The following is a 13,516-nucleotide window of genomic DNA, read 5'->3' as shown; positions in this document are numbered from 1 at the left end:
AGTTGTTTATCCTCTGGGAGTGGGGAGAGGATGAAGCGTTTCCGGCCATCTTCCTTCGAAGGAGGAGCCGGAGTATTCTTGCGGGCCTTGTACCTCGCCTTGCTCTCCTTCACTTTCATGGCTTTAGTCGGAGGTTTGGGTAGCTCCTCCTCGGGGGACCGAAAGACCATTTGCTGGTCCGTGAGTTTGCGCGCTTCCTCGGGAGCAGGTTCGGGGTCCGGTTGGGGGTCCGGCATGTCCGGTCGTGGAGCAAAGACCGGCGTAGATGCGAGTGGACAAGCTCTTGTGAGGATCAGCCGGTTCGGGGGATTGGGGACAACCACCAAGGAGGGTGATGAAAGGTGAAGAACCGTCGGAGGAGGGAGTGGTGCGTGGCTGGGGTCGGCTAATGTCGTCGGGTGGCGAGGTGGTGGTTGGAGGTTGGCGGCGGAGGTCAAAGGTGGGACAATAGGGTGGAGTATTTTAGAGAGAAGGAGGAGCTTCTCTCAAAAGGTCCCGAAAACCTCTTTGTTCCACTCCTTTAGTGCTCTTTTAACTCTGGAATGTTTAATTTGGATGTTAAGAAGGCCGCCCGCCCCAGTGGGCTCTTCCCATGCATTCTTAACTACAGCCAAAAATCTCTCATGTCGGATCCACATGTTCTGGAACCTGAATGCCTTCCCCCCGATGGCAATGTCCGACATTTTGCATCGTGCTAGGACTGGTCCGTGGTCCGAGGCGATCCGTGGGAGGTTCGTTACTCGGGTGGCCTCGAAGACCCTAGTCCAAGCCTCATTAACAAGCACTGTATCCTGCCGTTCAAATAGACCGTTTTTTGCCCAAGTAAATTCCGCCCCATCGAACCCTGGGTCCACGAGTTGGCAATCCTCAATTGCCTCCGCAAAATTGACCATCTCGGCCTGCCAGTTGGTGTCGCTCCCAGTTCTATCCTGCTGGGATAGAATGGTGTTGAAGTCACCACCTATGATATGGATTGGGATACGACGAAGGACCCGTTGGATATATTGATCCAAGAACCCCACGTATAATGATTGGCAGCGGATTTCCTTGATTGATAATCTGGTTTGATCCACTTCCAGAGCTTGGAAAACCTCGACCCGTTGGCTATGTAATCAGCCAAGAACCTCGGTATGGTTGAACGCCACAAGAACTTGCTCAAAGTATCTTGATAAGTTCCAAACAAGTGAAAAACTCTACAAAGAGAATTCAACTCACAAGACAAACTCTATTTTCGTATTTGATCAATGATGTCCTCAAATGACATGCTTACAAGCCTATTTATAGGCTAGAATGGACTCTTGAAAGTCTCATATCATTAGTACAACTTAAGACCTTTAGAATGACTCATAATAAGTGAAAAGTAACTCCTAACTATTGGTGTGACTTTAGGACATCTAAAGTCACTTATTTAACTCAAAAAGTAACTTAAAAATGGCTCTTCATTTTTGCTGCTCCAACTTGGACGAAAATGCATCATTTATCTTCAATTTGGGCCTCCAAAATGTGATATATATTGACTCAAAACTTCATGCATTGGGCTGCCCACTAACTTGAATAATATTCACCATTTGGCCCAATGTTGAATGGTCTTGGAATTGGGCTTTTATTTCATCAACTAAAAGCATCATGGACTCCTTTATCTTCTTAGCTCTAGCTCTTGTAATTGGTCCACTTTGAATGATTAATGGATCCATCTTCTTGTCCTTGTTGATCAGCTTGGGTGTACCTCCATCATTCCCTTCTTCTTCAAGAGGATTCGTCCTCGAATCTAATTCACCAACATAAGGAGATAAATCAGAAACATTGAAAGTAGCACTTACATTAAACTCACCAGGTAAGTCAAGTTTGTAAGCATTATCATTGACTTTTCCAATCACTTGGAATGGTCCATCTCCTCTTGGCTGCAACTTGGACTTTCTTTTCGAAGGAAATCTCTCCTTTCTCATATGCAACCAAACCCAATCTCCCGGCTCAAAGATGACTTGTTTCCGACCCTTGTTGGCTTGCTTTGCATATTGTTCTGTCCTCTTTTCAATGTTGAGTCTTACCCTTTCATGCAATCTTTTCACCATTTCAGCCTTAGCTTTTCCATCAAGACTTGCACGATCTTCAATAGGTATTGGAATCAAATCTAGTGGACTCAATGGATTGAAACCATACACAACTTCAAATGGGGAAAAGATTAGTAGCAGAATGGACACTTCGATTATAAGCAAACTCAGCAAAAGGTAAGCATTCCTCCCAACTTTCAAGTTCTTTTTAACTAAAGTTCGTAGTAATTGAGACAAAGTCCTATTAACTACTTCAGTTGTCCATCAGTTTGTGGATGACAAGTAGTAGAAAACAAGAGTTTAGTTCCCAACTTATTCCACAACACTCGCCAAAAATGACTCACAAATTTAGCATCTCGATCACTCACAATTGATCTAGGAACACCATGCAAACGGACAATTTCTTTAAAGAACAAATCAGCGATATGAGATGCATCATCAGTTTTGTGACATGGAATAAAATGTGCCATTTTGAAAACCTATCAACAACCACAAAAACTGAATCTCTACCTCTTTTTGTTCTTGGCAAACCAACAACAAAGTCCATTGAAATATCCTCCCAAGGTGCACTAGGAATTGGTAACGGTTTGTACAAACCATGTGGGTGTGATTTAGACTTGGCTTGCATGCAAGTTATGCATCTTTTACAAATTCTTTCAACATCCACACGCATTTTAGGCCAAAAGAAATGTTCAAGCAAAACATTCATTGTCTTATGGACTCCAAAATGACCCATTAAACCACCACCATGAGCTTCACGCACAAGCAATTCACGCATAGAACCTTTAGGAATGCATAATTTTGTTTTCTCTAAACAAATAGCCATCATTGCCTATAGAACTTGTCAAATGCAGCATGCTCACAAGCTAAATAGATAGAAGAAAAGTCCGGGTCATTATCATACATTTCCTTAATCAACTCAAAACCAAGCAACTTAGAACTCAAAGTAGTGATCAAAATGTACCTCCGAGATAATGCATCAGCCACAATATTTTCTTTTCCCTTTTTGTATTTGATTACATAGGGAAATGATTCAATGAATTCCACCCACTTAACATGTCTCTTGCTAAGCTTACCTTGACCTTTCAAGTACTTGAGAGATTCATGATCCGTGTGAATTACAAACTCTCTAGGCCACAAGTAATGCTGCCATGTTTCCAAAGCTCTAACCAAAGCATATAACTCCTTGTCATACGTTGGATAGTTCAATTGAGCTCCTTTCAACTTTTCGCTAAAGTACGCGATTGGCTTCCTATCCTGCAACAAAACAGCTCCTATGCCTACCCCAGATGCATCACATTCAAGCTCAAACATGTTATCAAAGTTAGGCAAAGAAAGAATTGGTGCAGTTGTAAGTTTTTCTTTAAGGAGATTAAAAGCATGTTCTTGTTTTTCTCCCCCAATAAAACAAACATCCTTTTTCACAATTTCATTCAAAGGTGCAGCAATTGTACTAAAATCCTTGACAAACCTCCTATAAAAACTAGCAAGACCATGAAAACTTCTAACTTGTGCTACATTTGAGGAATTGGCCATTCTAAAATAGCTTTCACCTTCTCTTTCTCCATTTCAATCCCATTAGCACTTATAACAAACCCAGAAAAACAACTTTATCCATGCAAAAAGAACACTTTTGAGATTTGCATACAATGATTTCTTTTCGTAAGGTATCCAAACTGCACGCACATGGTTAAGATGTTCATTCACATTTTTGCTATAGACAAGAATATCATCAAAATAAACAACCACAAATTTTCCAATGAATTTTCTCAAAACATGGTGCATCAACCTCATGAAAGTACTTGGTGCATTAGTTAAACCAAAGGCATTACTAACCACTCATATAGACCAATTTTGTTTTAAAGGCTGTTTTCCATTCGTCTCCTTCTCTAATTCGAATTTGATGATAACCACTTTTCAAATCGATCTTACTAAACACAACAGAACCATGCAATTCATCAAGCATATCATCTAGCCTAGGAATAAGATAGCGATACTTTACCGTGATTTTGTTGATTGCTCGGCAGTCGATGCACATCCTCCATGATCCATCTTTCTTAGAAACAACAATTACCGAACAGCACATGGACTCATGCTCTCACGGATTTTCCATTGTCCAACAACTCTTGCACTTGCCTTTGAATTTCCTTAGTCTCTTCGGGATTGGCTCTATAGGCTGGTCGATTTGGTAGAACTGCCCCGGGAATAAGGTCAATTTGGTGTTCAATACCTCTTAATGGCGGTAATCCACTTGATTCTTCCACGGGAAAAACATCTTCGAATTCCTGTAAAAGAGACACAAAAGCACTTGGCAAAGAAGTGGTTAATTCGTTAGTGGTAAACAAAGACTGTTTGTACACTAAGATGAAAACACTCTTTTTTTCAACTATTGCACTCTTTATTTCTCTTGCTCCCACATAAAAGTTCTTTTTTTCATTCGGACTCTTTTCACTTGACTCTTTTTCAATGCCCTCACCTTTTTTCCTCTCATTCTTACTTTTCTCTCGACTCTTTTTTTCACTCGACTCTTTTTCAATGCTCTCACTTCTTTTCCTCTCAACCTCACGAGCTCTCCTTGCTTGTGACAATTTCTGTTGGTCCTCTTGAACTTGTTGAGGTGTTAAAGACACAAGCATAATAGACTTGTTGTTGTGCTTGAAGGTGTAGTGGTTGTGAAATCCATCATAAGTCACTCTACGATCAAACTGCCATGGCCTCCCCAAAAGAATGTGACTAGCATGCATTGGCACAACATCGCAAAGAACATCATCTTTATAATTGCCAATTGAAAACGAAATTAGAACTCGCTTAGTCACTCGAATTTCTCCACATTCATTAAGCCATTGTAGCTTGTTACGGATTAGGATGTTTTTCCGTTGTTAAGCTCAACTTTTCCACCATTTCAGAACTTGCAACGTTTGCACAACTACCACCATCAATAATCATTATGCAAGTTTACCTTGGACCAAACACCTTGTGTGGAAGATGTTCTCCCTTTGCTGATCATCGTTTCTGTTTTGCATGTTTAGAGCCCTTCGAACCACCAAAAGTTCTCCATGTTCTGGTTCAATCTCCTCCAATTGTTTATCCTCCTCCTCCTCATCATCATCTTCACGTTCACTTTCAGATTCTATCTCTCCATTTGGCTTCAAAATCATCACCCTTTTGTTTGGACATTGAGATGCAATGTGTCCAACACCTTGACAACGAAAACATTTGATATCTCTATTCGAGTAGAAGTAGAAGTAGAAATTACCTTTTACCCTTCTCAAATTCTTTGGACTTGGATGTCGACGCCTCATTTTGGGGTTTAGAACCTGCCCCAAAATTGGGTTTGGTTGAAGTCCACTCTTTTGTCTTGAAGAATGAGAACTTGTTGAAAATTCTTTTGGATGTTCCCTTCTTCTTCAATTGTCCCTCCACCTTCATGGCCATATGAACCATGTCCTCCAACTCCACATAGTGTTGAAGCTCCACAATGTTTGCAATCTCCCTATTCAGCCCACATAAGAATCGAGCCATAGTTGCTTCTCTATCTTCTTCAAACATTTGCCCTAATCATGGCAATCTCCATGTCTTTGTAGTACTCATCAACAGATTTAGTACCTTGTTTCATAGATTGTAATTTTGATACAATTCACGAAAATAATGAGAAGGTACAAATCTCTTACGCATTATGCTTTTCATTTCTTCCCAAGTCGAAACTGATCTTCCTCCGTATCGCCTTGTACTGGTTGTCAATTGATCCCACCAAACTATAGCATAGTCAGTGAATTCAATAGCAGCAAGTCTAACCTTTTTTCTCCTCGGAATAGTTGTGACATTCAAAGATGAGATCCACCTTTCTCTCCCACTCCAAATAAGCTTCGGAGTCACTCCTTCCTTGGAATGTTGGATCTTCAGTTTGATGCTTCTCAAATCACCATCCACTTCATTTGTACGCCCTCTTCTACCGTTTCCCTCGTCTCTCATTTCGATGCCTATATGAAGCATCATCTTCTCCTCCACTCTCTTCCTCCTCGTTATTATTTTCATTTGTTGCCTGAACTTCTAGCCTCTCCAACCGCCCTGAAACACTTTCCAGAATCCGTGCAAACCTTGCAAATTGTTGTTGCATGGCTTTCAACGTAGGATCAACTGGAATATGATCGTCAGTAGAATCCATCCTCACAGTTCACTCGTGTATCACACAAAATTAAACCTCACAAAACACTCGTGTATATCACTCGTTGGCTTTTACCTCCCCTCAAATAACCTCACCACTCAAGCCTTTTACCACTCTTTCTCTTTTGTCAAAGATAACACAAGTAAAAAAACAAATCAAAAACAAAACAAGAACTAATAACGACCAACCAAACTTCAGCCCTTGAATGAAGGATGAAAGGAAATGGTCAAGAAAATATGAGGTGAAATACGTATTGGGGTTTTTTTTTTTTCGGATTTTTTTTTTGGATTTTTTTTTTCGAATTTTTTTCTGATTTTTTTTTCGGATTTTTTTTTGGATTTTTTTTTTTTTTTGGATTTTTTTTTCAAGGATATGAAAGATAAACAATGTAAGATAAAGCTATGGATAGATCAATACCAGTTGGCTCGTGATACCAAATGATATGGATTGGGATACGACGAAGGACCCGTTGGATATATTGATCCAAGAACCCCACGTATAATGATTGGCAGCGGATTTCCTTGATTGATAATCTGGTTGATCCACTTCCAGAGCTGGAAAACCTCGACCCGTTGGCTATGTAATCAGCCAAGAACCTCGGTATGGATGAACGCCACAAGAACTTGCTCAAAGTATCTTGATAAGTTCCAAACAAGTGAAAAACTCTACAAAGAGAATTCAACTCACAAGACAAACTCTATTTTCGTATTTGATCAATGATGTCCTCAAATGACATGCTTACAAGCCTATTTATAGGCTAGAATGGACTCTTGAAGTCTCATATCATTAGTACAACTTAAGACCTTAGAATGACTCATAATAAGTGAAAAGTAACTCCTAACTATTGGTGTGACTTTAGGACATCTAAAGTCACTTATTTAACTCAAAAAGTAACTTAAAAATGACTCTTCATTTTTGCTGCTCCAACTTGGACGAAAATGCATCATTTATCTTCAATTTGGGCCTCCAAAATGTGATATATATTGACTCAAAACTTCATGCATTGGGCTGCCCACTAACTTGAATAATATTCACCATTTGGGCCAATGTTGAATGGTCTTGGAATTGGGCTTTTATTTCATCAACTAAAAGCATCATGGACTCCTTTATCTTCTTAGCTCTAGCTCTTGTAATTGGTCCACTTTGAATGATTAATGGATCCATCTTCTTGTCCTTGTTGATCAGCTTGGGTGTACCTCCATCATCTTCCAAGCGATCAAGCCAACGGGTGGTGCCCTCAAGCAGTTAGATCAACAAATGGCCGCTTCTTCTAGGGATCGAGTAATGAGAAGAAAAGGACGCACTGGATCGGCTGGGACCAGGTTTGACTACCCACAGCCGAAGGGGGCCTTGGTATTCGTAAGCTTAAAGAGGTCTTACGTATCAATCAACATCAAAAGTAGAGCCTTCTTCTGCAAACAACCAAATCTTGCCGCTTGTGTTCGAGCCGATGAAGGGCAGCCCCACGGCCTTGGAGAACCGGACCGGATCATGGGTTGTAAGTGGTTCCATATTGCAAGAAATAACACATTATGACATTTAATCAATCTTTTCAATACGTGTTGGGTTGACGCATTTGCGATCCCCCTCACGTTCCAAATCATGATATTGTAAGATATGATTAAGAGATGGGGTACTTACCCGAAGGGGATGAAGGCCCTGCCTGACATTGGATGATTTGTTGCTCTTTGTTCTTTGCGTGATCCTCGGCATCGCTTAGGTGAAGATTGCCTCCCCCCGTCTCGCACCCCACTTGCGCGGGAAGTTTATTATGTAAGCCGAACCCTAAAAAGTTTCGAGCTCAAATTTTAAAAACTACATTGTCTGAAATGATGATTTAATTCAATAAGCCTTTGTAGTATGAATCCACGTAAACTCTGTATAAAGCTTATGATTTTTATAAATAAAAAATTCTAGAATTAATTGGTGGAGTCTTAAAGCCGAGTCGTTAGTTAACCCTTGGACTGATAGATTTGATCTACATTGTTGATCGAGAATGCCAACTGTGCACAAGCAGATAGGGGTCCAGTGAGGAAATTTATTAATGTAACCTAACTTTAAGAGTTCCGAGGTCGAAATTTTGAAAAGCTATATTTTATGAGATTCGATTTAATTGCATATGCCTTTGTACAACGACTCACACTAACTACTAAAAGCAGTTAATAATTTTATAAATATAGAAATTTTAGAAGAATTAATTGGTGGGTTCTCAAGTCCGGGGTTGGTCAACCCATGGACCGATAGAATTTATGTACATTATTGATGTAGAATGACGCGTATGCATAGGAATGTAGGGGTTAAGGGATGACATTTACTAATGTAAGCGAACAGTATAAGTTTCAAGCTCGAAATTAAAAAATATACTCCCTCCGTCCCGTACTACTCGCACGTTTCATTTTCGGCACAGAGATTAAGGAATGAGTGTATAGCAAAGTCAAATATTACGGCTGTAGGTGAAATTTTTTACTAAAAATGGAAATAGTGCAAATAACTTGGGACGCCCAGAAATGAAATAAGTGCAAGTAGTCCGGGACGGAGGGAGTATATTTTATGAGATTCGATTTAATTGCATAACCCTATCCACAAAGATTTACATAAACTACTAAAAAAGCTAATAATTATTAATATAGAAATTATAAATAATTAATTGGTGGGGTCTTAAGAACGGTTGGTCAACCCTTGGACCAACCGTTAGACTAAAAAAGCTAATAATTAATTGCATAACCCTTAGACTTGCATCTTTAATGTAGAATGCCTCGTGTGCATAGGCAAGTTGCGGCAAGGGAGGACATTTATTAATGTAAGCCGAGCCCTAAAAGTTTCGAGCTCAAAATTTTGAATACTATTTTTCCGTAATTCGATTTAATTGCATATGCCTTTGTACTATGATCCACACAAACAGCGTTTAAAGCTAATAATTTTCTGAATATAAAAATTCTAAAGAATAAATTGATGGGTTTTAAGCCTGGGGTCTGTCAACCTTTGGACAAATAGATTTGATCTACATCGTTATCAAGAATGCCACGTGTTAGGCAGGTAGGGGTCGAGAGAGGACATTTATTAATGTGATTAGATCTAATTGCATATGCCTTTTGATAAGGCATGTTTCATGCATTGGTTACTAGTCAGTTTGATAGGGAGATAGGGAGAAAATATCACTAGGGATTGAAGCCAAGCCACATTATAGATAGAAGGACTTACCACAAAGAAATGATCTCTCATTCCACTTGGTTCTCACTCCATACTTGAAGCCTTCAACCTCCATCGCTAGAGGAGAGGGAAAACATTGAGCCTGTCGTCTGTTAGCTAGTTCAACACTTCTTGTCACTCTTAGGAGCGAGAAACAATTTACATTTCCGTTTCGCCTTTACTTTTGGGATTTAAATTATTTTAGTTGCTTGATGATTTGGATATTTCTAGCTTAATCTCTTAGATAATCATACTTTTGTTGAATGTCGTTTAGGCTTTGAATCTCTTCAACTTTATGAACCTTTTCAAGATTATCGTAGTTTACGTTTGATTAAAATGTTTTCTTCTACTTTGCGGGTGGGTGTTGGATGCTCGCAGCAATTGGTTTATAGAGGAAGTATTATAATTTTAGAAAATTTTTTAAATTTGCTAAAACGAAATTTACAAAAACAAAAAGAAAATACAAAATAAAATAAAACTGGTTATAATGAATAACAATAACCAAAACCAAAACCGATAGCCATCAAACCATTAGGCTAGCCAAGATCCATTATTATAAAATCAGCGCAGGTAAAAAAAAGTTATATAGACAACACTTAGCATTTTGCTTAGCTAAGTGATGCACGTCGGTTAATTGCCTTTACAATAGTATACTTTTTGTGTAGATTTTGTTTTTTCATATGGGTTTGTGACTTGGTGTCTTAGTTGTCGGTATTGAACGTTGATTAATTGATGCAAATGGCGGGAATTTTGATATATCCCATAACTTTAAAATTGTAAAGTTCATAATCAACGAATCTTCATATTCAAAATTGACAAAATTGTAAAGTTCATAATCAACCTTCATTCGAATCTTCATATTCAGAATTTTTATTAGTTTGGAAATACATTTAACATTCACTCAACCACATAATTATATTGAAATGATACATGTACGCCATCAGTCATTCTTGACGCGCTTTCTGAAGGTGATTTGGAGATTGCCGGTCTCATTCATGATCGTCAGCGTTACTATCTTTCCTTCCGCGCCCTGCCTCTGTTGCTCGTTACCGGGATGCATTGTCTGGTCGTTGCCATTGTTTGGTGCATTCATCGTGAATAATATTTGTTTTATTGTAAAAAATGACATGGTTGATTTGTTATTTATAATCGAGAGTGAGGTATGATTTAGAAATTGCTTTTACTTCATTATGAAATTGAGTAATTGTTCTTGCTGATTTTGTCATGTAGAGAATCCATAGAGGAAGATAGATATCTTTTGGACAGGTGAAATGTAATTAATCCTCGGTCGTTTCGTTTAAAGAGTAATCATTAATCAAAGTTCTTCAACTATTGGGAAAATCACAATAAAGGATTCTTTATTAGTAGTGTAATTGTATAGATGTCATAATAAGAAACATTATTAATATTTTCTTAACATAAAAAATGGGAATTCTTGACGCGGACACATCGAAAATGAAATTTGAAAAAAAAATAATCATAAATAAAAAGTAGTTACTTTTTTTAACGTGAAGTACTAGTTCGTTCTTATAATTAAAGAATTTATGACTAAAGTCACGAACAAATAAATAGGATTCATTGAAAATTATTGGTTTAAATATGATGATATTTCTAGGGTTAAGAAAAAATTTAGTGAATTAGCCTTTTAAAAAGAAAATAATTTAGACTTTAAGATTCTTCAAAAATAAGTTTAGCCGAAAATTGCCCTTTGGATAAGATAACTCATGACTAAACATATTCATATGGTCGTGTGTAGCCTTATTTAAAGAATGATTCTCATGTGAATATCATGATCGCGAAATAATTAAGAAGTGAGATATAAGAATGTTACTGTATACATCATTGATTATGCAATGCCGCGTGTGCATAGGCAGGGTGCGGACGGAGAGGACAGTTATTAATGTAAGCCGTACCCTAAAAGTTTCGAGCTCAAAATTTTGAAAAGCTATATTTTTCGTAATTCGATTTAGTTGCATAAGTCTTTGCACTAAAAGAATTAATCGTTACACAAATTACACAATAAACATTATCAAATATATTTTTGTATGTAGGTATTATAGATTCCTCCAATCCCCACACGACCAACTTCACAATATTGAATACGATCCGTTTTGCATCATATTTAATTTGCGACCCCAAAGGATCAAATTATAATCTTTTGATGTTCGTGAAAATCCCCCAACGACGAGAGTGTCTACTTCTTCCAATTCTAATAGGCCACGATCTAGATCCGAATAATTCGTATAATTAAACAATATATCTAGAACATCAAAGCGATTCTCGGTTCGGGACAAATAAGCAGGTACCGCTTATCATTATCAAACACGAATATCATCCGAATAATTCATAAACCGCATTAGCCAACGAGTTAACGAGCTTCGTAGCCTCCCGTTTCACGTTCTTATTGATATCCTCCAACCCTAATTTCCCAAACAACGACTTATATTTCCATTTTGGATATCCATCATTACATATTTCAATTCACTTATTTTATTTTAGCTAGATAAATTTTATGTACTTATATTTTAAAACTCTTAGCGTATCAAAATAGTCATTTAGTAGGGGAACGAGAGAGTAATATATTCTTGACCAAATAATCTTTACTTCAAGAATCAAGTTAAATGTATTTATTGTTTACCACCTGCCCAGGAATTTATAATTCAGTCGTATATATAAATCTGATGAATTTATATATTTATAAAATATAGACAGGAATACAATGGTGACTTTCATAAGAAAGTCAAGAACAAGGTAAAATTTCAGAGTCATAAATTCATCATATTTTCATACAGTTTGCATGTAAGCAAAGAGCTTATATTAGTGGTGGATTAGTTCTATTTTGTCTATACTTCACAACTACAAAGGACTCTAATTTACATAAATTAAAGACAATAAGTCACAATACGCAAAACAATAGCTTTATTTAAATCACTGTGGATACTTTATAACTCTAACAACATTACAATAGATATTTCAATGCAATAACTAATTTTAGCTCGTTTTGTTAAATAGTAATCATTCATCAAAGTTCTTCAACTATTGGAAAATCACAATTGGGGTTTCTTTGTTATAATTATGTATAGATGTATCAATAAATTAAAGACACATAATCGGTATTTTCTTTACATAAGAAATGGGAATTCTTGTCGCGGACACATTTAAAATGAAATTTACAAAATTATTTTATTATAATCATAAATAAAAGGTACTAGTAAATTTTTGTTGTAAAGATTAGGATATTCTTTAACTTGAAGTACTAGCTCGTTCTTAATTGTGACACATGACTAAAGAAGGAAAATTTTAGGCTAAACATATTTGAGTTGAATTATTTAAAGTGTGATTCTCGTCGAAATATCTTGATCGCGAATTAATTAATAGGTGAGATATAAGAATGTTAACATATACATCACCGATGTAGCAATGCCGCGTGTGCATAGGCAGGTTGCGGCCGGGGAGGACATTTATTAATGTAAGTCAAACCCTAAAAGTTAGGAACTCAAAATATTGAAAAGCTATATTTTACGTAATTCAATTTAATTGCAAAAGCCTTTGCACTACTATGATCTGCATAAACTACATGTAAAATTAATAATTTAAAAATACTAAAATTCTAAAGTAGAAGGCCACGTGTGCATAGGCTGGTGAGAGTCGAGAGAGGACATTTATTAATATAAACGAACTTTATAAGTTTTGAGCTTAGAATTTTAAAATGCTATGTGATTCGATTTAATTGCATATGCCTTTGTACAACGATTCACACTTACCACTAAAAAAAAGTTAATTATTTTATAAATTTAGAAATTCTAAAGAATTAATTGGTGGGTCTCAAGCCCCGGGTTGGTCAACCCATGGACTGTAAGATTTGGAATACATTATTGATGTAGAATGATGCGTGTGCAAGGTATGACTTGAGGGATGACATTTATTAATGTAACCGAACATCATAAGTTACAAGCTCAAAATTTTAAAAACTATATTTTATTAGATTCGAATTAATTGCATAAGCTAATGCACAACGATTTACGTAAACTACTAAAATAGTTAATAATTAATAAATATAGAAATTGTAAAGAATTGATTGGCGGAGTCTTATGAACGATCGGTAAACCCT

General features: G+C 37.1%; 1 protein-coding gene across 1 annotated transcript; it reads right to left on the bottom strand.

The window, feature by feature from the left end:
- Positions 1–485: 485 nt before the first annotated feature.
- On the bottom strand, positions 486–893 carry LOC121757873. The gene has a single exon (XM_042153340.1). The coding sequence runs from the start codon at positions 891–893 to the stop codon at positions 486–488; it is 408 nt and encodes a 135-aa protein (XP_042009274.1).
- Positions 894–13,516: the final 12,623 nt, after the last annotated feature.

Source organism: Salvia splendens, chromosome 12 (genome assembly GCF_004379255.2).
Source record: "Salvia splendens isolate huo1 chromosome 12, SspV2, whole genome shotgun sequence".
NCBI lineage: Eukaryota > Viridiplantae > Streptophyta > Magnoliopsida > Lamiales > Lamiaceae > Salvia > Salvia splendens.
Note: the sequence above shows the minus strand (reverse complement) of the source record. Positions and strands in the feature narration are given on the sequence as shown.